At 48.5% G+C, this 23,327-nt stretch overlaps 1 protein-coding gene across 3 annotated transcripts in view; it reads left to right on the forward strand.

Moving 5' to 3' along the window:
• Positions 1-3,839: 3,839 nt before the first annotated feature.
• The window catches only part of LONRF3 (LON peptidase N-terminal domain and ring finger 3), a 41,945-nt gene continuing 22,457 nt past the window's right edge, over positions 3,840-23,327 (forward strand). Inside the window, exons 1-6 of one of the 3 annotated variants that reach the window (XM_012739428.3) lie at positions 3,840-4,850; positions 7,576-7,694; positions 10,977-11,099; positions 15,156-15,311; positions 17,604-17,868; positions 18,652-18,742. In XM_012739428.3, coding sequence (XP_012594882.1) covers positions 4,025-4,850; positions 7,576-7,694; positions 10,977-11,099; positions 15,156-15,311; positions 17,604-17,868; positions 18,652-18,742 — 1,580 coding nt within the window. In that variant the 5' untranslated portion in view covers positions 3,840-4,024. The remainder of the gene's footprint in view (positions 4,851-7,575; positions 7,695-10,976; positions 11,100-15,155; positions 15,312-17,603; positions 17,869-18,651; positions 18,743-23,327) is intronic. The other 2 variants (XM_012739431.3, XM_012739437.3) reach the window with 2 other exon arrangements.

Below are 23,327 nucleotides of genomic sequence, written 5' to 3' on the forward strand. Positions count from 1 at the left end.
AGTCTTTTTTTCCCATATCAATGCCATTAATGCCCATGGTGCCTTGTTTTTTCCCTGTAAGGACTGCAGGTTGATGGGTCACCCCAATTTATAACATGAGAAACTCAAGTAGAGAGCAAGTAAGTGCTTTTAGGCCAAGCTTCCATGCATAGAGTGTGCGTGTGTGTGCACGCGCGTGTGTGGTTGGTCACTCCTTACCCAAGTCTCTGGCTTTGACTGGACTCTTCTCTCCCAGAGCTGTTTATCCATCCTTTCAAAGTACAGGACTATTGACCCTTGATTAGCTGCATGCCCACTCTCCCCTCTATGAATAACCCAAGGCAAAGGTATGACATACCAGCTGAGTTTCCTTTGTCCCTCTGCACATTCCCAGCCAGGGCCAGAATGTCCACTGCTATGTTCAGTAAGATCTATTCAAGCACTGTCCTCTGAGGAGGAGATGAAGAACACAAGACACCAGTCCTTGCCCTCATGGAGCTTCTAGTCTACATGAAAAGCCAGTATAAGAATGTGGGGGGAAAGATGTGCTACTATACGTGAGGAAGGGCTTGGGAGCTAAGTGCTGCTTTGATATATCTGTAGCACCTATAAGTTTCAGGTACATAGAAGATACTCAACAAATATATAAAAGTGGGTAAAAATTGCGGTGTTTTTCAGACTTCTTATTTTAAAGAAGGGAAAGCTTTTCTTCAGTAAAATCATACCTGGAAGCTCACTATGTGAAACAGATCAATGCAATGCTGTTCTGGTTGAGGGGAGTTAGGTAGGGTTGGGACCTGCCTGCCATCTCCTCTGGGCCCCAGAGAGATTCCTCAGAGCCTCATTGGAAAACTACTGCTGTAGTTAGTTGGAAATGAGAAGCAGCTCAACTCTTGCTCTCTCTTCCCAGTTAACCTTAGGCAAAAGGTGATCCTAGCAAAATAAAGGAAGGTTTGAAGAACCAGGCACACCAAAGGGAATATTTGCACCTGAAAAGAAGATATTGTCAATCTTCCCCCACCCCTCCTTCCAGGGACCTCCAAGTAGTAAGAGCAAAAGGGAGGAAGTTTTGAACAGAAGACTTCTGAGTTGGTTCACAAAGGTATATCCACGTAATGTTTGTTTAACTTAAATAGAGAAGGAAACAAAACCTGTAGAATGTTTTCCAGCATTCTGTAGAAACCCATTTGGGTGTTATCCAACAGACAGTCCTGATTAGGATGTAAAACTCCAGTGGAGTCTGGCCAGTGAATAGGTGGTACTGCCTTTTATACTGTAGGTCCTGCACCATCCTGACAGCTATTAACTTTCCTGACCAAGTTCATGGTCAACCTTATGCACATACAGCTGCCAAAAGGGGCTGCCTAGAGAAAGCACCTCTTCTTTATGCCTACAGGACTTTGACCCTCCACCAGACCTGGCTTTCTCCTTGCCTCCCCACTGCCAATAGAGCAAGGGAGGGAAATCAACCCAGGAGACATTCACTTGTCAAGGTGGTCCAGGGAGCAAGGCACATCCAAGATCTGCATCTGGAAAACAACTTTGGGAAACAGACATCTATATTTTTAGATATGGCAAAGGGATATAGCTCTTGAACTAAGAGGTTTTCATCATTATCCATCTCGTGGCCCTTTCATATAAATCTCTACCTGCCCCACAGACTCTCCCTCCTCACAGGTGCCAGAAGAGGAAGGCAGATGATTAGCGCTGGGGACCCCCATTTGATAGCAAGGGAAATTAAAGGGTGAAAGGAGCTTTCCTCAGTCTGTCAACAAGTCAGCAAGAGCCCCAGCTTCTCCCCAGCAAGGCATGGCCACCTCCTCTGCTTCTTGGCCAGTCCCCAACTTCTGTATTTTCAAAACCTAACTCAGATCTGACCCCTACTAAGAGGACAGCCTTCTAGCCACACCTGCCCCTCCATTACTGCTGCCTATTTCACCCCTCTCCCCCCAAGCCACCACCCACTGCATCTGGACTAGTCATTTGTACTTAATTAATTGAGTTGGTGTCATGAAATCTGGTCTTAGGATCAAAGCCACTCAAGGTTAGGGCTGGAGAGGAATCTTGGAGATGAGAGGGGAGACTAAGTCCTGGAGGACTTGCGTGAGGTCTCATAACAAATCATGACAAAGTCAGGGCTTCAAGCCAATTTTTCCTGTGTGTTCCTCATGCCTTCCTGGCTACATTCTGAATTTCTCTGTTTCTTTCCTTTGTCTGTTTTTCCCCCTATGTGATGCTTTCCTTCTCCCCTCTGACTGTCTCCCCATGTCCTGTCTTACTTGAGAGAGGCTCTAGGGCTGGCTGCACAGTACCTACTCTCTGGGACTTTGGTGTTGACTCAAGGTGGGTTTAATGACCGAAAGAGACTCAGAGCCCGGAGGAGCCTGCCATCCGCAGTTCTGAAACATGACTTCTTACCAACTGAGATCAGCTCTGACATTTGTTCAGAAGCGGAGACTACGGCTTCTAGAGTTTAAGTGACTTCCCAAGGTAACCCAGTTAAGAAGTGACCACAGCTGAGCCAACTGTAGGTCTTTCAGGTCCCTGGGGTGGCACTCTGTTTAAGACAGTGCCCACCTGCTCTGGAGGCCAACTGAGCTAGGGGCAAGCCCAGACTCGGCTTCCCTGCTTGGAGCAGCTGCGACCCTAGGGAAGTGTGGTATTCCTTCAGGTCTCTAAGTCTGAAGACTAAGTCTGTCCCTCATTTGTGCTCTGGTCCTAAATGTGGGGGTGGGAGGGAGACAAAACAGCACATGTGGTTGGCCACCACTCTGGCTTTCTGGATGTGTGCAGGCCACCGTCAAAGCCCCCTAGCCATTGTGAGTAAGGTACCTAGGTTCCTGCGGTCATACTCCGGCTCCCCCACTGTGACGCGCCAATGTCAGAACTCAGCGCTCAGGAGCCGCAAACCTCCACACAGCTCAGCCGGCGGCTAGGATCCGTGGACTTTCTCCGGAGTAGCGCTCTTGGCTCGCGCCTTCCGCCCGACATTCTCCCACGCCCCCAAAGTACCCACCGACCCTAGCAGGCCGAGTTCTGGCGGCCGCGCCCATCCGGCCAGTGGCCGCCCGGCCGGGTGCGTCTCCAGCTGGGCGCACGCCGGCCGCCCCAGCGCTACTTCTGGCGTTGGGAAGAGAGAGGTAAAGAACGGGGCAGGCGGGGCGCCTTCCCTCAGGGGCCAGCCGGCAAGGGCATCCTCTTCTCTAGTCCTTCGTTGTCCCCCCCCCCCCCCCCCGGCCCGAGCGCTGCCCAACTCCTGCGCCCACCGGACCCAATGTTCTGAGTCGCTCCTGGCACAGAAGATCAAGCGCCCTCAGAAAACCCGCGCTCACCACTTTTGGGGGGCTCCCGAGGCAAGGCAAGGAGCCCGGGCGGGGCTCCCTGGGCTCTTGGCCCGGGGCGGGGGGTGGCACTCACGAGTACCCCGCTCAAACCTCCTCTTGCCTTCGCAGACAGCAGCGTGCCCTCAGGAGGGAGCGCCTTCGTTGTCCCAGAAGAGCCCTGGGACCACATGCCTAGAGGTACCGGCCTCTCCTGGGAGGGCTGGGGGGCGCTAGCGAGCGGCTGGCAGAGGAAACCTGTTTGCTGGCCCGTTTGGAGGTGGGATGGGGTGGGGTTTGGAGACGGAGAAGCCTGAACGAAGACGTTGGTTTCCAAGCTTCTTGTGGAAAGGAACTAGGTTGTGAGGGGGAAATAAGGCGGAGTGTAAACATAAACAACCTCAAAAAGAAGCCAAGAAAAGCGAAGCCAAAAGAAGCAAGCGCAACACTGTTACAAAACTGTCTGGTTTTGTAACAATTTCCCCGCCGCCGGCCAATGAGCAGCGTGGCGGCGCGTCACGTGGTGCCGTTTTATATAACACTTTGCTGAGACAAGACAGTTATTAGGCGGCGCGGGGCGGCCGGCATGGAGCTCTCAGAGGCGCGGCAGGGCCCGGCGCTCGGCCGCACGGCAGCCGTGGCAGCCCCGATTTCCTCCAGCCACTGCTCCTTGCTTCTTGTCCCCGGTCCCTAGACGCCTCTTCCCCTCGCGTGTCCCTGTCCCTATGGATTCAGTTCAGACCGAACAGATGCTGAGCTTGCCCGCCGAGCTCAGCAGCAACTTAGAGCTGGCCGAGCCGGCGGAGCGGGCAGCATCAGCGGCCCGTGTAGACACGGGCCCCCACCCGGAGACAGCTACAGAGGGCCCCGCACCTCTACCGACGCGGGAGCCGGAGCAGGATCAGTCTCCGAGGACCTCAACGCCGGAGTGCAAAGTCCTGCTCACGCAAGCCGACGCCTTGGCGTCTGGGGGGCGCCTCCGGGAAGCCCTCGAGGTGTACAGACAGCTCTCAGAGCGGCAGCAGTTGGTGGCCGAGCAGCTGGAGCAGCTGGTGCGCTGCCTGGCGGAGAACGTCCCGAAAGACGAGGCGTCGGCGCCAGCGCCCCCGGACGGGGGCAGCGGTGCAAGCTGCGTGGTGGCAGTGGAGGAGACAGGAGCGGCAGCGGTCGAGGCCACCGAAGTGTGGGACGGCTTTAAGTGCCGGAAGTGTCATGGATTTCTTTCAGACCCCGTGTCCTTGTCGTGCGGCCACACCTTTTGTAAACTGTGCCTAGAACGTGGGCGGGCAGCCGACCGGCGCTGTGCGCTGTGCGGAGTCAAGCTTTCCGCGTTGATGGTGGCCACTGGGCGGGCGCGCGGGGCCCGGCGCGCTGGGCAGCAGGCGCCGCCGCCGCCGCCGCTGCGGGTCAACGTGGTGCTCAGCGGCCTCCTCGGCAAGTTGTTCCCCGGCCCGGCGCGAGCGTCCCAACTCCGGCACGAGGGCAACCGGCTGTACCGCGAGCGCCAGGTGGAGGCGGCACTGCTCAAGTACAACGAGGCAGTCAGGCTGGGTGAGCCCACCGCGCCACCTGGGCTGGGGTTGGGGCTCGGGGCGACGCGAGGGGGCGGGAGAATGAACCTGGCAGGAGATGGGGCTTGGACCAGGGCAGAGGAGGGGCGGATGGACAGTGGCCCGGTGAGGGAGAGAGATCTATGTGGCTCCCTGTCTGACTTTGCCTTCCCCTCTTTAGCTATCTTTGGTTATGTGTGTCTATTTCTGTTGCTTTTTGTCTTTTCCCGCGACTTCTGTTAGCTTTTGTGTTTCTGTGCCTCTCAGCCTCTGTTTCTGTGTCACCTTGTTTCTGTCTCTTTTTCTCCGTCTCTTCGCATCTTTGTCACTGTTTCTATCTTGCTCAGTGTCACCGTCGCTATTTCTCTGTCTCTCCCTCTCCCTCTGTATGCCCGGCCCCTTCTTACACCTGCCCGCACCTTCCTTGCCAGGAGAGGAACTTTGCACCCTTCTCACACTCGCGCGGGGTCCTCCCGGCTCTTGCCAGCAGGAGATGTCCGGTCGGCGCCTGCGTCTGCCGCTCCCGCCGCCGGGAGTTGTCCCTTCCGGGGCCGCGGCTCCCTGTGGGGTGGGTCCGGCATGGAATTAGGTCAGGAGAGCACTGGTTGCATAAGGGCCGCGAGCGGCCCGGGCCGGGCGGCCCCTCCTCCGCGCGGGCGGGCGGGATTGTGTAACGGCTGAGGTAACCGAAGTGGGCCACGCTCGCCTCGGAAACCATCCCGCGAGCGTGTGCGGGGGGAGGGGGAGCGCTCGCGCCCCGCTGCCCTGTGACTCATTGTCACCGCTTCCTATCACACGATCCTCGGCTGAAATAGATGCTCCCCCCGCCGCCAGCCCGCAGCCTGTGCCCTCGCCTGGAACCCCTGAGCTCCGCCAGCCAGGCGAGAGACTGAGCCGGGCAACTGCTTGGGGATCCCCGGGGACTGTGCACTGGCTACGAATGGGGCGCGCCTCTGTCCCGCTTTCCGGTGCTGCCTGGGAGGGCTGGGTGGGCTTTGCAGTGTCAAGGACAATGTGGGCGGCCCCCCACTTCCAGCAGGACTAGGGCACCCTAGTTCCCTCAGGGAGCCACTCTCCCCGACGCCCCACGCCTGGACCCAGGAAGTGGCCGCCGAGCCGCCAGCCGGTATCGCCCAGCCCCGGCAGACTGCCAGGAGCTCGGCCGGCGGGCGCGGTGTCTGGCGAAGCATGCCAGGGAGGAAGCGGCAGGGCCGGGCTGACAGGGCCCTGGGATCCAAGGGTACCATGGGCCCGACTCTGATGGGTGGAGGAGGGGGTGGGCTGGAGTCTCCACGTGTTGAATCTCCACCCAAACTTGCAACAAGTAATGGGGGAGGGGGAAGAACGAGGGCTGACTGGGCAAGGCTGGCAGCAGAGGGATAGGGGGGCTCCCCCACCCACTCCCTGTCTGTGCCCAGGCAAAGCAGACTGTGCGCTTCCACCCGGCTGGAGTGTGCTACAGAAGAGAAAAGACTAAACTCTTTGCTAATGTCTTAAGAGTAAGTAATGGGCACCCAAGCAAGCCCTCAGCACACCCTTAAGTAAAAAACCACCAAATCCTGTTGCCAGCAAAATCTGGAGCCCAGACCTTGGTGAAGAGCAGGACAATATGAATGAGACAGCTGGAGGCCACTTATGCCCACATCTCCAAGGGAGGTTCCCTTCCGTTCAGCCATCCCCCAAGGGCCAGGAAAGCCCTATTCCCTCCTCTATTACTGCCACCTCATTTCCAAGAAGGTTCTTCCTTGCACCTTTGTCAATCCCCTCAGAGTAGTCAGGGTGAAAATGTCAAGACCAGCTTCACCCTTCTAAGGGGAAAGGAGCCTCCCCAACAAAGACTACCTTTGTTCTGGAAGATGGCCAGTGTCTCCGTATTATTCCAAGCACTGTACCTCCCATGAGAAAAAGGAACCTGCCCCCATTCCAGCTTCAAAGCTTCAAAGTCTGACTAGTTATTAGTGACTCTGACCAGCTAGTTATGTGACCTTGAGCAGACGCCTTGCCCTCTCTGGGCTTGATTTTCCCCATCTGAAGAACAAGTTGGTTGAGTTAGATGATCTCTAAAACGCCTGTACAGCTCTGGCATCTAGTGATTCAGAGTAGTGGTGAGAGCCAGCTTCACCTTATTCCCAGAAACCTTGTCCAGACTCATTCACATTTGGACATGTGTAATAAGAGGATGGGACCTTGTGAATGTATTTCTGTTTTTTTCAGGGATGCTCCATATGTGCTGGGCTCTGTAGACAGAGATGTTGCTAATGTCACCAGTCATTCCCTTCTAGACTTGGATTTGTCTTCCTGGTGGTCTAGATAGTGGTCACATCTGGTCATATTCTTCTCCTTCCTCCCTGGCCTATTTCCTTGTTGGTGATACCTCACTCTAAAACCAGTCTGCCGGGCACGAGCCACATGTAGCCATGTAGCAGGGTGCTGGGGATTCCTCTATGTCAAAGTCCCAAATTCGCCGCTGATACCACAGGGCCTTTAATGAACTGCTTGTGAGAGTCATATTACTTCTTTGTTGGAGAAGCTCAGACTCAGAGTGGCTGGAGGTATGGAAGGCAGGGCAGCACGAGGACTGGAAATGGAACCTAACCCTTTAGATCCCCAGTAGAAAAGTCCTGTATAACTTGTCATTTGCTCAAGATCCATCCTCATACAGGACTTGTCATGTGCTTGTACCAGGGGCCATTAATAAGGTTTTTTTCCCCCTCTCATTTTGGCAGCTCCGAATGACCACTTACTTTATAGTAACCGGTCTCAAATTTATTTCACCTTGGAATCTCATGAGGACGCACTACATGATGCAGAAATAGCATGTAAGCTCCGCCCAATGGGTTTTAAGGTGAGTGTGGGATGGGAGAGATGGGAAGGGGTTGGACTGTAGACAGGAATTGGCAGGAAGGGCTGCCTCCCTGGGAGTAGGGGCTCTAGAGCTCAAGCAGAGCAGGAAGAAGGCTTTGCAAAGGAGCTGGGGAGCCCTTGGGAAGGGGTGACTCAGGTCTGCAAGGGAACTGGATTGTTCCCCAATTCAATCTTCAACTGACAACCTGCAGAGTAGCCTGGGCTTTGTGACTCTAGAATATGGACTTGGGAGCTAGACTGCCTGAGTTTATTTCTCAGCTCTGCTACTTTTACTAGCTGTGTGGCCTTGGGCAAATCACTTAACCACACACACAGAGCCTCACCTCCTCATCTGTAAAATGGGGATATTCAAAGCACCCACTAAAATAGAGTTGTTGTCAGGATTACATGACCTAATATGTGTAAGGTGCTTACAGCAGTGCCTGGTACATAGCATTATATATGTTTTCTATCATAATCATCATCATCGACATTTTCCAGGAACATTGGAAAGAGGAGGGTGGGAGAAGTATTGCTGGCCTGACCTTCCTGAACTTCTACTGACAGCCATGCTCCTTGGGTGCTTAGCCAGCTTTCTTTGAAGAGATCCTCGCACTTGCACAATGGTTGTGCAATTTCAAGTTCTTAATATAGTCAGTTGCCCAGCCGGTATCCCCAAGCATTGAGGTTACATGGGGTGGAGGGTGGAAAGAAAGACAGCCTAGGCATCTCTCGGGATGCCAGGATGCAAAGTAGCACTTTCTGCATCACTGCCTGGCCTCAGGACTGGCCCTTAGCCACATGCCAATATTTTGTTTAGAAGACTAAATTGAAGCCTGTGCTCTAATACTTGAAACCTAAGTGATCATGGGGAAGTGTCTTCACTCTCTGAAGCCCAAGTATCCTTGTTTGCAAAATGAAGCTATTGCTAACGGCCCTGATTGCCTCACAGGGATGCAGTGAGGATCAAAGGTGAACATGGCCAAGAGGACATTCTGCAAGTTATAAAGTTTGTGGGTCTTGGTGTAGCCCTCTCTCTATACAACCCAAGGATGCCTTCTCGGAAAATCAATTTATCCAAGTTCAGGTCCATGATCCCTTATTTGAATCTCATGGGACTTGATGTGTTCAGAATCCATAATTTTTTAGATTTTGGAAAGACCATATATTAAATAATATCCCCAAGTGAGCTCTGGACAGTCCCCCATAATCAAACACACTGTTTCAGCAGCAAATGACATGAAAATTCACACTGAGTGGGACAAATATTTTAAAACACTTTACATCATTAGGTCAGATTTTGTCACCTAATGACTTTTTATGTCAAGCTTATAAAAATATTGGATTATAAGAATTTTTTAGGAACTGGGAACTTCAGGTAAAGCACAATATACTCTGCCATTGATGTCAGGTGAACTCATAAATATTCTTTCATGAGGTTTTCAAGATTGATGATGGATTAGTATGTTCACTTTCCCAAGGAACAGATTTAGAATTTAATGCTTATGTCTTAACCCAAGGGACCTTCAGTGGGTGCCTTTTAGGTCTCATGGCAGTATGAGTCAGAGAGCTGCCTGGGGGTAAGAGGACTTCTCTTGCAACTCTTTTCCACTGCCACCCTAAGCCTAGGGCCTACGGCCATGACAGCATTGTAGGAAGCAGGGCTGAGAAGCAATTGAGCATTTTAGATGAAATGGGAAAAGTCACTTCTCCGTGAAAGAAGAGTTGGTGGAATTATTAAACAGGAGTGTCGCTTCCCCACAGTGGTGGGGGCAGTGATAAGAGAATTTGTCTTGGAGGTGGAGAGAAGACTTGAACTGATGCATATAATTCAAAACCGCCTCATATTCTGATTTGATTATTTCCCACCATTTCTATGTGAAATGCCCCAAAGGAGGGAGTTCACCTGGCAGCCCTATTCCAGCCATGCAGCCAGGGCTCAGTGGTACTCAGCATACCCTATTGGTGGCACAGCTCTCAGTGGGGTGAGCTGGCTGCCCTGAGCAGGGGGAACAGATGGGCTGCTGCTGCTTGGAATGATTAGTGGGATCCCAGAGGTCTCTCCAGTCTCCCTACACTTACCCCTGTGGCTGCCCCGCAGTGTTATGCAAGCCTTTCTCCAGGAGCCCCCTGGTAAACGCTGCTGGGAGGAGCAATAAGGGAGGACATCAGCATCCATATCAGCAAAGATTAGGCTCCAGAAGGAGGTGGGGGCATAGGGAGAGGTCCCCAAGAGGTTTGGAGCAGGGGCACTGCCCAAGAAGGCAGCTCTGCCAGCCCCTATAGCCAGGCCACAGCCTGAGGGCTTCAGGGCCTGCAGAGGCCTGTAAGCAGGGGGGGCAGGGGAGTGCCTGGCAGCTGTGACCTGGATCATTTCATTCACTAAGTTAGACTTAGGGTCAGCCATGGAGGCAAGGGAGTGAGGAGCAGGCTACTAAGGGATGGCCTGGGTGACTCAAGTGAAATGCCCTTCAAGCCAAGTTGCAAATGGCCACCTATCCCAAGGCCCACAAAAGGCAGCCCTCTCCCTTTTTCTTTTTATCTTCTTTCCTCTTCCCCTACTGTGTCTCTCCCAAGGCAGTTAGCCTTGGAGCCTGAGGAACCATGAACTTCTTTATACTTTTTAAAGACATGGTGAGGGAGCCGAAGTGAGCTGAGCCCCTAGGAGTGAAAATATTTGCTCAGTCCCTGCTTAGCCCTAGGAAGGGCAGCCCACTTTGTGGGGAAAAGCATTTTGGGAGTCCTAGGACCACAGTTCTAATTCTAGCTTTGTCACTAGCTACCTTTGAGGTCTTGGAGAGATCATTTCCCTTCTCTTGGCTCCTTCTGAAAAATGATTAGTAAGTTTAGGTGTTCACTCAAGCCACACTAGGTCTCCGTTTGACACACTAATTCAAAGGAAGGCATATCTGGGCAGGCCCTGAAAGCTAGTTAGTTAGTATGTGGTCAAATTGGAGCTTTTGCTAAATTTGGTGGTACCTCTATACAACAGTGGGGCAGAGACAAGGTAGCATGGCACAGTGGTTAAGAATATGGGCTTTGGTATCAGTCAGTCCCAGGTTCACACCCTGATTCCACAATTTACCAGCTGTGTTACTTTGGGCACGTTACTTTTTTTGGGGATTCAGAACAGCTGCCCACATTTTCCGGCTGTAGATAAGAGAGTCCTTTTAAAACATTTCACACAATAGTGAGTGCTCAGTCAGTATTTAATGATTGTTATTAATAGTAGCAGTGTTAATAAGGTGAATCAAATGGTGCTGAATGTACTGTTTTCTTCCAGGCACACTTTAGAAAAGCCCAAGCGTTAGCCACCCTAGGCAAGGTGGAGGAAGCCCTAAGAGAGTTTCTCTATTGTGTGTCCCTCGATGGAAAGAACAAGAGAGCAAGATCTGAAGCCCAGAGGGTGAGTTGAAATGACATCAGGTCCATCTGCTTAATGGACCCTCACCCCTCTGTCTTCTCTAGGGAGGGGAGTGAGGGTGCTGCCCCTCCCTGGCATTTGGGGTCCTGAGTGGGTGCTTCCCTGGGTTAAGGGGATGACAGGTAGACACAAGTGCTAAGTGATTGCTCACCAACACCATCCTCCTGGTGTGTACCATCAGATTGGGCAGTTCCCACATTTTTGTAGGAGCCTATGAGGAATGTTCTTGCTTCCTTGATTCAGGGTCTGAATTGTCGGTGGGATAAAAACCAAGCAAATTAACATGGGGATTGAGGCCCCTGGATCAGATTCTAGCTGTTGATCTGGGGTGTGGGGCTGCCTGCAGCTGTATAACTTTTCTTTGGCTGAATCACAGTTTCTCTAGCCGCACAGGGCAGCCAGCTCCTGGGAAAGGATTTTGGTGGTCCCAACTCCCCTGCCATGCACAGAACTCCTTTGCTAAAAATAAAACACACTCTCTCACAGATGCAAGTCAGAGACCATTATAATATAATCCAAACAGTCATTCCAACTTTTGGGTCCCAGGAGTATGTGATTGTTACCAAAAAATGTGCATGAAATACTGAGAACGTGAGTGAAGGCTCATGCATCCTCAATTCGTGGGCTTTGTTGTTTATTGTTTTGCAATTTACTCTCCTGGTGTCTGGCTCATTGGCCTGGAAGTTGGATGCTCACAGTCGGTGGTCATCTCTGCTCTTTTTGTGCCCCAGTCTCTATTTACCATCAGGCCCCAAGGCTTTTGTCCCAGTGTGGTTTGCCAAAGCAGTGGATGCTAGAGCAAGAGACAGGATTGGTTTCTGAAGGCTCTAGAAAGGAAGCTTTAGCAAAATCAATGAACTAGGGGAAACTGGGCTCTGGATTTTCTGTCTTTCACGTAGGATTTCCTTTCTGAGAAGTTGCTTTGAACTGGTTTGGGTATGTGGACAAGGTGTGTTTAAGAGGAACATGGGTCAGGGAGAATTGCTCCAAGCTGCAGATCCTTTCTCAAATCTTCAGTGTAGTCCGTGGTGTGAGTAATAGTAATAATAAGAGGAAGAATACCTAACATTTGTTGAGTATTTCCTCTGCGCCAGGCACTGTGCTAGGCACTTTGTCTGGAAGATATAATTTAAACCCTCCAACATCCCTAAGAGGGTAGGTAGGCTTATCTATCCCCATGTACAGATGAGATAGATGACTTTCCTGAGGTCACACAGCTAGCGATTCGTGGGAAAGTACTGAAACTCAATTCTATCTTCTTCTGAAGTCTGGTCTTAGCTGCTCCACCATCCTGTTGTCCCACAAGGCCATCTCCAGAGTCTCAGCACTCACTGGTGGGGCTGGGTCAAAAGTAGCAATGGAATTATCTAGTTCTGGGATGGACTAAGGCAGTTAGAAAAACTTTGACTTCAAGGAAAGAGCCTGCAAAGGCTGGCTGGCCAACAGAGGCAGGTCTCTGGCCCAAGGATGAATGCTTTCTTTACTCCTGTTTGTCCATTTCCCAGTTGGCATCAGAAGTTCTGGTATCATTAGTTGGGTTGACCTCTCTTTCCAGGCTGTTTTTATAGATCAGCTATTGTCATTTCCACAACTGCCTAACGGGATGAAGCAAGACATTTTGCGAAGCTCGGGAGACCCAAAGAGGCATAAGCCACAGTCTCAGTCTTCAAGGAGGTTACAATCTTGAATTTGTTAATATGAATGCCGGGCAATACAAGTGAGCATATGCTCATGATGAGCGCCATGGAGTTCTGAAGCTAGCACGAAAATTTAGAGGCTAATTTCCATTGAGTGTGATGAGGTCTTGGCAGCCATTTAAGAACACTGAGAAACCTTAGTTGTGCTTATTTACTGATCATTCCAGTTTCAGGGCTAAAGATTTGACAGAGATGGTCCAAGTTCACTTGGCATTAATAAGCTGCCTTAGAACTCACAGGCCAACAGTTTTGAAAAAATGTTAGTTTTTACCTCAGATTCTTTTTTTTTTTTTCCCTCTTGACCTATTTGGGCCTTTCTGAGGCTGACACTGAAGTGAAATTGACTTTCAATCATGTGTAATGATTATTCTCACTGAGAGTTGACCCCAACTTTTGTTTTCCAAAGCCATTGAGAAGGCCTAGAGAGAGATCTTAGGTAGCACAGCGAAGAAGGGAAGTGCTGCTGTTATTTCTGCTTTATTTCCTTTGATTTCTCCCCTAAGCCTCCTTCTCCCTCCTATCGCCCTCTGCCCTTTCATCCTTGTACCTTGGGGTGCTGTATGGCTGTATGGCCACTGAAGAGCATCATGCTTTTTGGGGGGGAAAATTCCAGAAGGCTGCCTCAGAAGTAGGTTGTCCTGTTGAGCCACTCAGCAGGGCTTCTGAGGGCCAGCTGTGGCTCCTATGGAGGAGGGACCTCTGATAGCTGGCAATGATGGCCTGGGGCACTGTGAGCACCTCCCCATCTCACTCCTTTCTTTGCCAACTCGTACATAGGAAGTGGATTTCCTAGAGCTGGAAGGATCTGTATGAGGACTTTGGGCCTGAATGCTGGGCCTGTTCCTGGGTCCTGGAATGGATAAATGTCTTAATTGAATTCCATCCAGTGCGATGAGTGTTTACTGGGCATCTGTTATGTGCCCTCCAGAAGCCAGCCTTCTGGCTGGAGAGAAAGACTTACACCTGTGGTGCAATTCCAGGATAGCATAAGATGGTATCATTTAAGATGCTATATTGTGGTGCAGTAGAGAACATGAAAGGGCAGGAGAGAGCAGGGAGACTGGAGTAGTAAGGGAAGGCAGCCCTGAGCGGGTCTTTGAAGGCTGAACAGGATTTGGCTACATGGCGAGTGCTGGCATCTGAAGGAACATCATGAAAGAAACTTCTGGGGACCAGCCAGAGGATAAATCAAACTAGAGTTTGGTGTTCTGTCAAATTCCACTGATCACTGAATACCCTGACTATGTACCCTGAACCAGGGGGTAGAGCATCCTGTAGTGGGTCTTCAGACACTGCAGGCACTGCTAGGTGGTAAACACTTGAGCATGTTTTAGAAGCCAAGTGACCTGCCCTCCTTGTATTACATGTTACACTCTCTCTCTCTCTCTCTCTCTCTCTCTATATATATATATATATATATATATATATACACACACACATACACACATATATATATACACACATACATATATATATATTTTCATAATCCCTGCTTTCACAGGGGGAAATTGAAGCAAGAATGTGGACACCTAATGGTGAAGCCTGAACTAGAACACACATCTTTGACCCCGGTCCTTTCTGGTTCTTCTCACTCTACCCTCCCAGCTTATCCAATGGCAAGGGAAACCAGCAATAGATTGGAACCTGCCTGCCCCCAGAACTTGAACTTAACCTAACATTCTCTGGAAAGTGAAAGCCAGAATGGGGGAGATGAGACTGGGAGAAGAGGGAAGAAATTTGGGTTCTGCTGTTCCTAACACTTTAGTGCTCAGGTTCCCAGCTCTGAAGGGATTAAAGATCCAGGGGTGATGGTGGTGGGGGGAGGAAGCAAAATGGGTAGGCAGAGAAAAGAAACAGTGAGGAATCTAGGAGACATTTGTAGACTTCTATCCACTGGGGTGTTATGGACACTCCAGGCTCCCCAACTGAGGTCTCTCTCCTGACTTCACCTCCCTGTCTCTTTCCTCATAGATGAGTTTTAAAATCCCACTGCAGATATTTCTGTGGAATGGTAGCACCAGAGTGGTGGCTCTTAACCTTGGCTAGGTAACAAAGGCATCTTTAGTGCCTTCTCAAAATCCTGATTCCTGGGCCACACTTCAGACCTCGGGGAGATGGAAGTGGGAGTTAGGAACCTGGATTTTCTGTAAGCTCTCCAGGTGATTCTGATGCACACTGAAATGAGGACCCTTGCCCTGGTGTGTCGGGGGCCACTGGTCCCAGGTATCCTCCCTGGAGTTTTGCCCTGCAAACTGTGCCCCCTGCCCCCTCCTGTCCCTGCCCCCTTCACCTGAGCACCTGTAGAAACTTAAGTAGTGAAGTCTTCTGTTTTATGTCACAGCTTCTCCTTAGTTTCTTTTCACCATCATTCCCGGGGGATTCTCAGGAACATTCTCCCGATATCCTGAAGCTGTTGGCACCTCACCCTAGATTAAAGGAACACGTAGAGTCAATGGCTACTGAAGGCACCAGCCATAATCTACCAAAGTTGTCACAGGTAAAACTCAACTCACCCAGCTCGCTCGTGACGCTTCATTTGGCTGTTTTGTGGGCAAACATGGGGAGTGAGCCCTACCTTTCCTACTTTGGTTCCTGAGAAAGAACCTTACTTCTTAAAGATACAATTGCAAATTTCAGGCGTGGTCCCAGAGTTTATTTATTTATTTATTACATTTATTTTTTTAGTTCTTGGTCAGATCTAGTTGAGAGAGAGATTTGATAGAACTAGAAAGGAATTGGCCCACTGCCCCTAGACCATACAATTGGGGTGGGTTTCTAGGCTTTCGGGTGGAGCCTGGGAAGAGGGCCTGACAACCCTTCCTTTCCGGCTTTTTGTTTGTTCAAGCTTCTGGCCTTTGAGCACCAAAACAGATCCTTATGCAAAGACAACTCCATTTGATCCCCAAGTGGACCTAATTTCATATTCCTGCACTATGTCTTACGCATAAGTAGGCTTCCACTGCGTATTTGTTGCAGCTAAGAGAAAAGAGATGGTGGGAAGAATGTTGAGTTGAAATTCTTGGGAGAAAGGGAGGTATTTGTGCCTTTCTTTGGACACAAGAGAACAGTACACAGAGATATGGGCTCTGGGCCCTGGCTTTTCTGGCACAGGTTAAGTGAGCAAAAGCTGGGGCTCAGAGGTTCAGACTCGAGTGCACAGTTTAGCACTGAATGCCCGGGCACCTTTGGGGAGCAATTTCCCCTCCATTTGTGCCAAATGTTCTTACCCTGTATGTAATCCCTGGGTTCTCACATTTTCCCAGCTTCTCTGCCTACTCTGGAGAAAGAATAAAGTGCATGTGTGCCTGAATTTTTTTAAAAAGTTGGAACTTAGAGCAGCAGTCCCCAACATTTTTGGCACCAGGGACCAGTTTCATGCAAAACAATTTTCCACAGACTGTGAGGGGTGGGGGGTTCGAGGGGGGAGGTGGAGCTCAGGCAGTGATGTGAGCCATGGGGTGTGGCTCACCTCCTGCTGTGCTAACAAGCCACTGACCGGTACTGTCTCTGTCTGGTCCTGGGGGTTGGGGACAGCAGTCTTAGAGTATCTCCTGAAATCAGAGAACTCCTAGTGATTTCAATAATTGTTTGAGATCACCATTACATGATTGAGAATGCTAATACTGAACCAAAGTGCCTGGAGTGACTTCTAATGACAGCTCAATCCAAAATGAAGAAAAATAGCAGCTCTGGCTTTCCAATGTGAGCCAGCTGGGGAAGAGGGATTGGATTTCCACTCAAACTTTGCTTTGCAAAGCCGTGTCCTCCTGTGTGGACAATGCCTTGGGCTCATGAACAGTCAAGGTTGTAGTATTGCCATGGTGCTGGAGAAAACCTGAACTCCCCAGGTTAGAGACAGAAAACTCACATCCTTTTTCTCCTTACCTCATTGTTTTCTCCCAATTGTGTTCTCCTCTTTTTCATCCAGCTACCAAATTGTTTCGGTAGGCGTAGGGGGAAAATGACAAGATGAACATTTTGACCTATAGAGTATGGGTGTAGATTATAGAGGGGTTCTCCAGGTAAATTTGCATAAATTTGCATGTCATTGGATTTATTTGTAGATCCATTTACAAATATCCCTCTCCTGGGCAAAAATTCTTGAAAAGCTAGAGACATTATTGATTTTTTTTTTTTTTTGCCAAATGATTTTGTCTCTTTTTCAGACTTTTCACCCAAATTCTCATAAAAGGAATGTTCATTGTTCCAAATGTTCCAATGTTCAATGTTCCAAATGAACACTTGTTCATTTGACAAGTGTAACATATAGCTCTGGAGGATGAAGTGACTTGGCAGGCCTGTGAACAGACCTGTGCCAAAGCCCTACCAAAAGTCCTTGTGGAGTTGGGGTTTCGGGATTGTAGGTGGCTGTGAATGGCAGTGAGGGTAAGAAGATGCATTGGGTGGCAGGATCTACCCTCATTACATGCCTTGGTTTCCCTAAAGTGGTTACTGGGAAATGATCTGGATAGGACGGGACTGGTGCTATCCCTTACAATTCTTTCAACCACTGCCCAAGGAGCCTCTGCCCTTACACACCTTTCTGTCCTTGCCTAGGGAAGTTCCCTAACTTCACCCAAGCTTGGCATGCCTTTGTTGCAGATGCTGTGTGGACAGGAAGTGGGAAATTTGCCTTATGTCTGCCCCTCATTTGAGCTGTGTGTCCACTAAGTGATCAAGGGTGGGGATCAGGGCTATATAGTTTTCTCTTTGTCCCCTCTGGGTAGGACTATCAGAGGACAATATTGGTCCTAAGTAGATTCTGATATTTGGCCTTTTCGTCATCCAGGAAAATCAAGAGCTCCCACATTGTTCTAGTCAGGAGGAAGCAACAGCCAGGGGAGATGGTGGCAGCCTCCTGGACCCAGCTAAAGAAAAGGAGGATGGGCCACAAGACAACATGAAAGCCCAGGAAGGAGAGGAGGAGAAGCAGGATGCTACCTCTCCAGAAGCTTCTTCCATCAAGACTGGCAAATGCCAGGAAAAGAAAAGGAAACATTGCCAAACTGAACCGCAAGAAGACACGGAGGTGCCTAATAAATCCTCCAAGCAAGGTACCACCTCTACCCAGGGAGAAAGTAGCTTGGACAAGATACCTGGGCTCACTAATATATGCAAGTTACTTATCTTCCATCTGGGGGTTCGTCAGGCTCTGGGTATGTGCCAGCTCTGGCACTTACCCACTGTGTGACCTCAGGGGTTGCTATGAGGTTTCTGTGTGATCATGCATAGGCCTAGCACACTATAAGCACTCAATAATAATTACAATGGAAAGCCAAGGCATCAGGTGAAGCATAGTATCAAGTAATGACATCTCAGGCTTATGACAATGCCATTTCCTTCCAGAGCAACCTGTCACTACCCTCAGCCCCATTCCAGGAATGTAGGATGAGGGAAATGAGGTCAGGCCTCGCCCTGCTCATTCCCAGTTGTGTTCCCATAGGTAGGCATCTGAGAAGCAGTAGCTGCAGCTTAGTTTCTTTCCAAGACAGGTTAGCAGTGCCAGGATTCAGTTTCAGCTTTCAAGGCCTGGCTCAGTCCATGGAGATGCTGCTGCTTCTGCTGTTGAGTGAGATGCCTGTTGCATTTGAATGAAGTCCACAGGTTTCCTGGACATTCCCTGACTTGCACTTCTCTTTCTCTGGGAGCTGCTAGAAACCTCTGAGAGCCTGCTTCAAGGCATCTCATTCTTAATGGCTCAGGTGGCCACTAAATCAACTCTCTGGGAGGTGGTGAGAGTGGCAAATTAAAAAATAAATTGGGTTCTTTTGCCTCAGAAGTACTGTCTATGAAACCAAGGTTGGTCCAACTCTGACTTATTGCTTTCTAAATCACAGATCCTCCTGCTGATCCGGGGGCCAAACCTGTTCTTAGTATTCCACTTGCATCTTTTGACGCATCTGACCTTGAATGCTCCCTGTGTATGAGGTATGTGATATATACTCTCACTTAACTGCCTAATGTTTTCTCCTCTCTGGTGTCTGGACCTTTCTGCTTGGTTTTGTGCTTGGTTGGTTAGCACATGAAAGAATGGCTCTAACAAAATGGAAATCACTACATTGGTTGTCACATGGGCCAGTTTGTGTCCAATGTAGCTCACAGACTACATTCCCTGCATTCCTGACTCATGACTTGGAAATACCTGGAGAGTGGGAAGGGAACAGTCTACTCAGAGGTCACAAACTGATGGCCCATGGGCTGACTGTGGGCCCACCTTTGTTTGGCACCTCATGAGGTTTGTTTTTGTTAAATGTGAATGTCTGGAGATAGGACATGCTCTCTCTGGTTGGCCATGTCCCCGCCCCCACTGCCTTATACCAGCCTGTGTCTCATATTTACTTTACTTTCTTGGCCCTTATTTAAGTATTTAAGTGTGTGACCTTGGAACTAATCTCAATTACTGGATCAAGAACTCAAAGCTTAAGGGCTAATGTCAATATCACAGGCCTATTCTTTGAAAGCCAAGTAGAGGGCCTGACTAATTTTTGTTTTGTGTTGTGCTATTAATACAAGTTAGCAGTGGGCATGAGCTAGTTGACCAAGCATCTCCCCTCCAACTAAAAGTGCCACATCATCTCTACTTTCTCACATCTCTGGAGAGGCAAATTATTCACATCCCCCTACCAACTCACGCCCCCCCCCCAGAAAAAGAAAGATGCTATTATCATACTGTGTGTGACCATATAAAAAATTTTAAATTACTTTCAGTTGTTTCATTTCACAGCTGTGACTTAGTGGCTAAGAGGAGAGGCTCCAAAGCCAGAGTTTGAACTTTGGCTTTGTCATTTACTGGCTGTTTGACCTGGAACAAGGAACAGTGAAATAGAGAACAGTAATACTTCCCCCAAGGGGTTGTTATGATAAATTGGGAAAATCTATTTAACACTTAGAATAGTGCCTGGCATGTAGTGGCTACTCAATAAATGTTAACTATTTTTTTCATTCTAGACCAGAGGTTTTGAGTCCATGGACCCCTGAGGAGGTTCTATGTATGGGTTCTAATAGATCTATGAATGTCCTGAAGTGTGTGTGTGTTTGTGTGTGTGTGTGTGTGTGTGTGTGTGTTTCCAGGACAAGGTCTACAGCTTTCAGCAGATTTTCAAACAAGTCTGTTTTCCAAAAGAGCATTAAGAGGAGGCTGAGGTATTTGTATAAAATTGAGATGGTTGACCCAAGAGACAAGATGTCAAGAAAAGTCTTTTGGTACAGCACACAGTGGGACCCTTATGAGCACATGTTTCTCATGTCAATCGCATGCATTTATATTCTGAATGACTTTTCTTGTCGTATGAATCAAAATGAGTAAGGCAGCTGTTATCTGACATGTAGACTTTTAATTTCTCTTAAAAAAAATTGTAGTTATGAGATTTGCTCATAAGCTTGGGCAGACCTGATAATGGTTCAGGAGATGGAACGTAGAAGTGCCATTCTACATGTACCATTAGGGCTTTGTTTGGGTGGTGTGGGCTAGGATAGGAGAGGCTATGTAACCAATTCCCCTTCACTGTTTCCCTCACTCCCTCACAACAGAGTGACGGGTGCATCATGTCAAAGATCTGAGATAGAGAAGCCCTGCTGCCAGACAGAGAAATGGGCCTCCACAGGGCCTCCATTGTGGCTCTAAGCCCATGATGTGAGCTGCAGAGTAGACTTCATTTTGCTTGCTCAGAGCGACCAGGTCTCTGTTGTACTTATCCTCCTTAACGCTACCCCCAACATCCAGTGGCAGGAAGTCAAACATACAGACTCATCCTGTTTGTGTTTTCTCTGAGGGCTAAGAATCCTGAGGTTTAAGTTCTTTTGTTCCTCTTCCTCTGCTTTCTCCCTTTCATCTTGTTTGTCCCTGATCTCAACAGGGGGCTTTGAAGAAAGGTTCAAGATTTGGTCCAAGAAATAAACACCAAGAGGATAAGACCCCCTTCCAGTTGGCTCGCTCTGACTTTAAAAGCCATTATTTCCCTTATCCTGTCCCCCCTGTTTTAAGTAAGACTTCAAAACAAAAATTCGTCTTTGCCTGGAGTAGCTGTTGTATAGGCTGCTAAGTTATGGCTGGACTCTCACTTGTTTATGGTGATAAGACCCTGCCAAATCTAGAAAGCATTTTTGATCTTGAGACTCTTAAAACTGAAGCCTTTGGTGAAAAACATGTAGTTTCCCTTCCAACAGGGTTTGTCTATCAGATATTGACGGTAGCTATTTCATACGTGTGCTTTAGCTTGAATTATTACAGTCTTGAAAAGTTCCTGTTTCCACCTCCCTTTAGTGTTTTTCTCCTTTTTATTGTTGTTAGCATTACTATGAGGTTCTCTAGCTTCATGTGTCTTTGGGGGAGAGGATCTCAGAGTAAAGATAGTCTCGAACAATCTGCTGGGTCATGAAACTAGACATATGTAACAAGACAAGTTTCTAGAATGAAATCCAGTCCTTGTGGTGCTGCACTGGTAGAAAGACAAGTTAGAGTGTGAATTTATATCAGGGGTCCTCAAACTTTTTAAACAGGGGGCCAGTTCACTGTCCCTCAGACCGTTGGAGGGCCGTTGGAGAGTGCAGCGCACATTCCACACATGTGCACTGTGGGCCAGGGATGTGTCGGCTGCTAAGCGGGACAGGCATCAGCAGCAAAAACACCCGGCTGGCAGGAAAAATTTCCTCGGCGGGCTGCATGTGGCCTTTGGGCCATAATTTGAGGACCCCTAAATTATATATTCTTATTCTAGGGAGAAAATTAGGAGCAGATTATAAATCCCACAGGGAAAAGGGTAGAAAGAACAAATGGAATAATCAGAGGGTGCGTTAATGAGGATCATTCCAATCTCCAAGTCTCCCTTGCTAGATTGGGAGAGCTCTGCTGAGGGAAGTTACCCCCTAACTCTAACACCTCAGACCTCTGCCCCTCAATCTTTAGTAGCTGAAAATTCTCCCTTGATATTTACCTGGTGTGAATACCTTAGCCATTGAGGGCCACCTCTGAGACTGCTGTAGAGCAGCACCTTGGGGGTGACAAGGATATTTTAGATGCGAAGCGAGAATATTTGATATTTGAACCAGTTACCTAATGGCCCAGTGACCTCTTTGTCAATTGAAACAAGAAGCTTTATATTTAACCTAGTTTTAGCTACTCAAGTAGCTGGGTGTTAAGGAGTCGGTTCATTCTCATTCTCCCTCCCTCCTTCCCTGCTTTTCTCTCCCTCCCTCCCCCTCTTTATTCCCCCTCCTATTCTTCCCTCTTTGCTCTCATTTGATAGCAATAGAACACAATACAAGGATGTAACTGGTGGGAAAAGATAGCTATTTCCAGACAAGCCAAACATTTTATCCGAGTTGACATCTAACTGAAAGCATTTATTATTACTATTGTTTACTCTATCACTGTAACAATGTAAAATGCTTTCTTGTAAGAAAATCTGGCCCTGCTCTGATTTATAAATGCTTTCCTGAAGCATTTTCTCAAGTTGTTACCTACAGTGGCAAATAAAAAGGGGGAGGAATTCTAGTCTCCTTCCCTCCAAGGAAAGAGAAAGAGAGGAAGCGAGAAAAGTAGTGTATGAGTGTGTGCATCTACATGTCAATGCATGATGTCTATTTGAGATATAGAAACACATATAGTCATTGTTCTGTCATAGAATAGAGAAGGAAGGTGGGCTTGGGAGTCAGATCTGACTTCATGTCCCAAAGTCCTTCTACTTACCAGCGAGCTGTGTGACCTTGTGCAAGTTATTTAACCTGTCTGGGTTTTAATTTCCTCAACAGTACAATGGAGTGAATCCTAATTACCACCTTTTAATCTATAACATTAATTATTGCACACACTGGAAGTATAGCAAGAGAAATACAGTCCGTCTCTTCCCAGTCACTTTACTCAGTCAGCCTGTGTGGAGTAGCAGAGTAGCCCTAAATATAGAAGTGAATTGAGTATTGAAAAGTGATATATTCTGAGCATCTGAACCTTGAACTATTTCAAAGCGATAATTATGCAGCATCTGTGGCTGCTTTTTTGTTTGTTACCACTCAGTCAGGGGCATTTTAATCATAGCTCTCGCTAAGAGATAGCTATGTCCTTTTGTGTGTGTTTCATTCATCTGCTCACTAAATGTCAGTATTTATGGCAATTAATTAGCCAGTTATATCTTTGTTATTTTAGATGGGTTACATTCTTAAATGAACAATAGGCCCAATTGTGAAATTCTCAGGAAAAATGGTTTTGCAAATTAGTTGCAGATACAGATTCATCTATCATCTTCATCATTAGCACCATCAAATAATGTATAAAAAGCATTCATAGGACTCAAGTTACTCAGGAAATGAGATATTCTGGTTTGGCTGCTCTGATAATTAGATCACAGCAGTGGTTCCCAAATCACACTTTTGAAAAACATTTGAAATTGTGAAATATACACAGTGGAAAAGTGCATAAAATATAAATGTGTTCTCTTAACAAAATATTGTAAAGCGGATACCTATGTAACCTTTCTCAGTTCAGGAAATAAAACATTGCCTGGGCCTCAGAAGCTGC

The sequence above is a fragment of the Microcebus murinus genome, chromosome X, assembly GCF_040939455.1.
Source record: "Microcebus murinus isolate Inina chromosome X, M.murinus_Inina_mat1.0, whole genome shotgun sequence".
Classification (NCBI taxonomy): Eukaryota; Metazoa; Chordata; class Mammalia; order Primates; family Cheirogaleidae; genus Microcebus; species Microcebus murinus.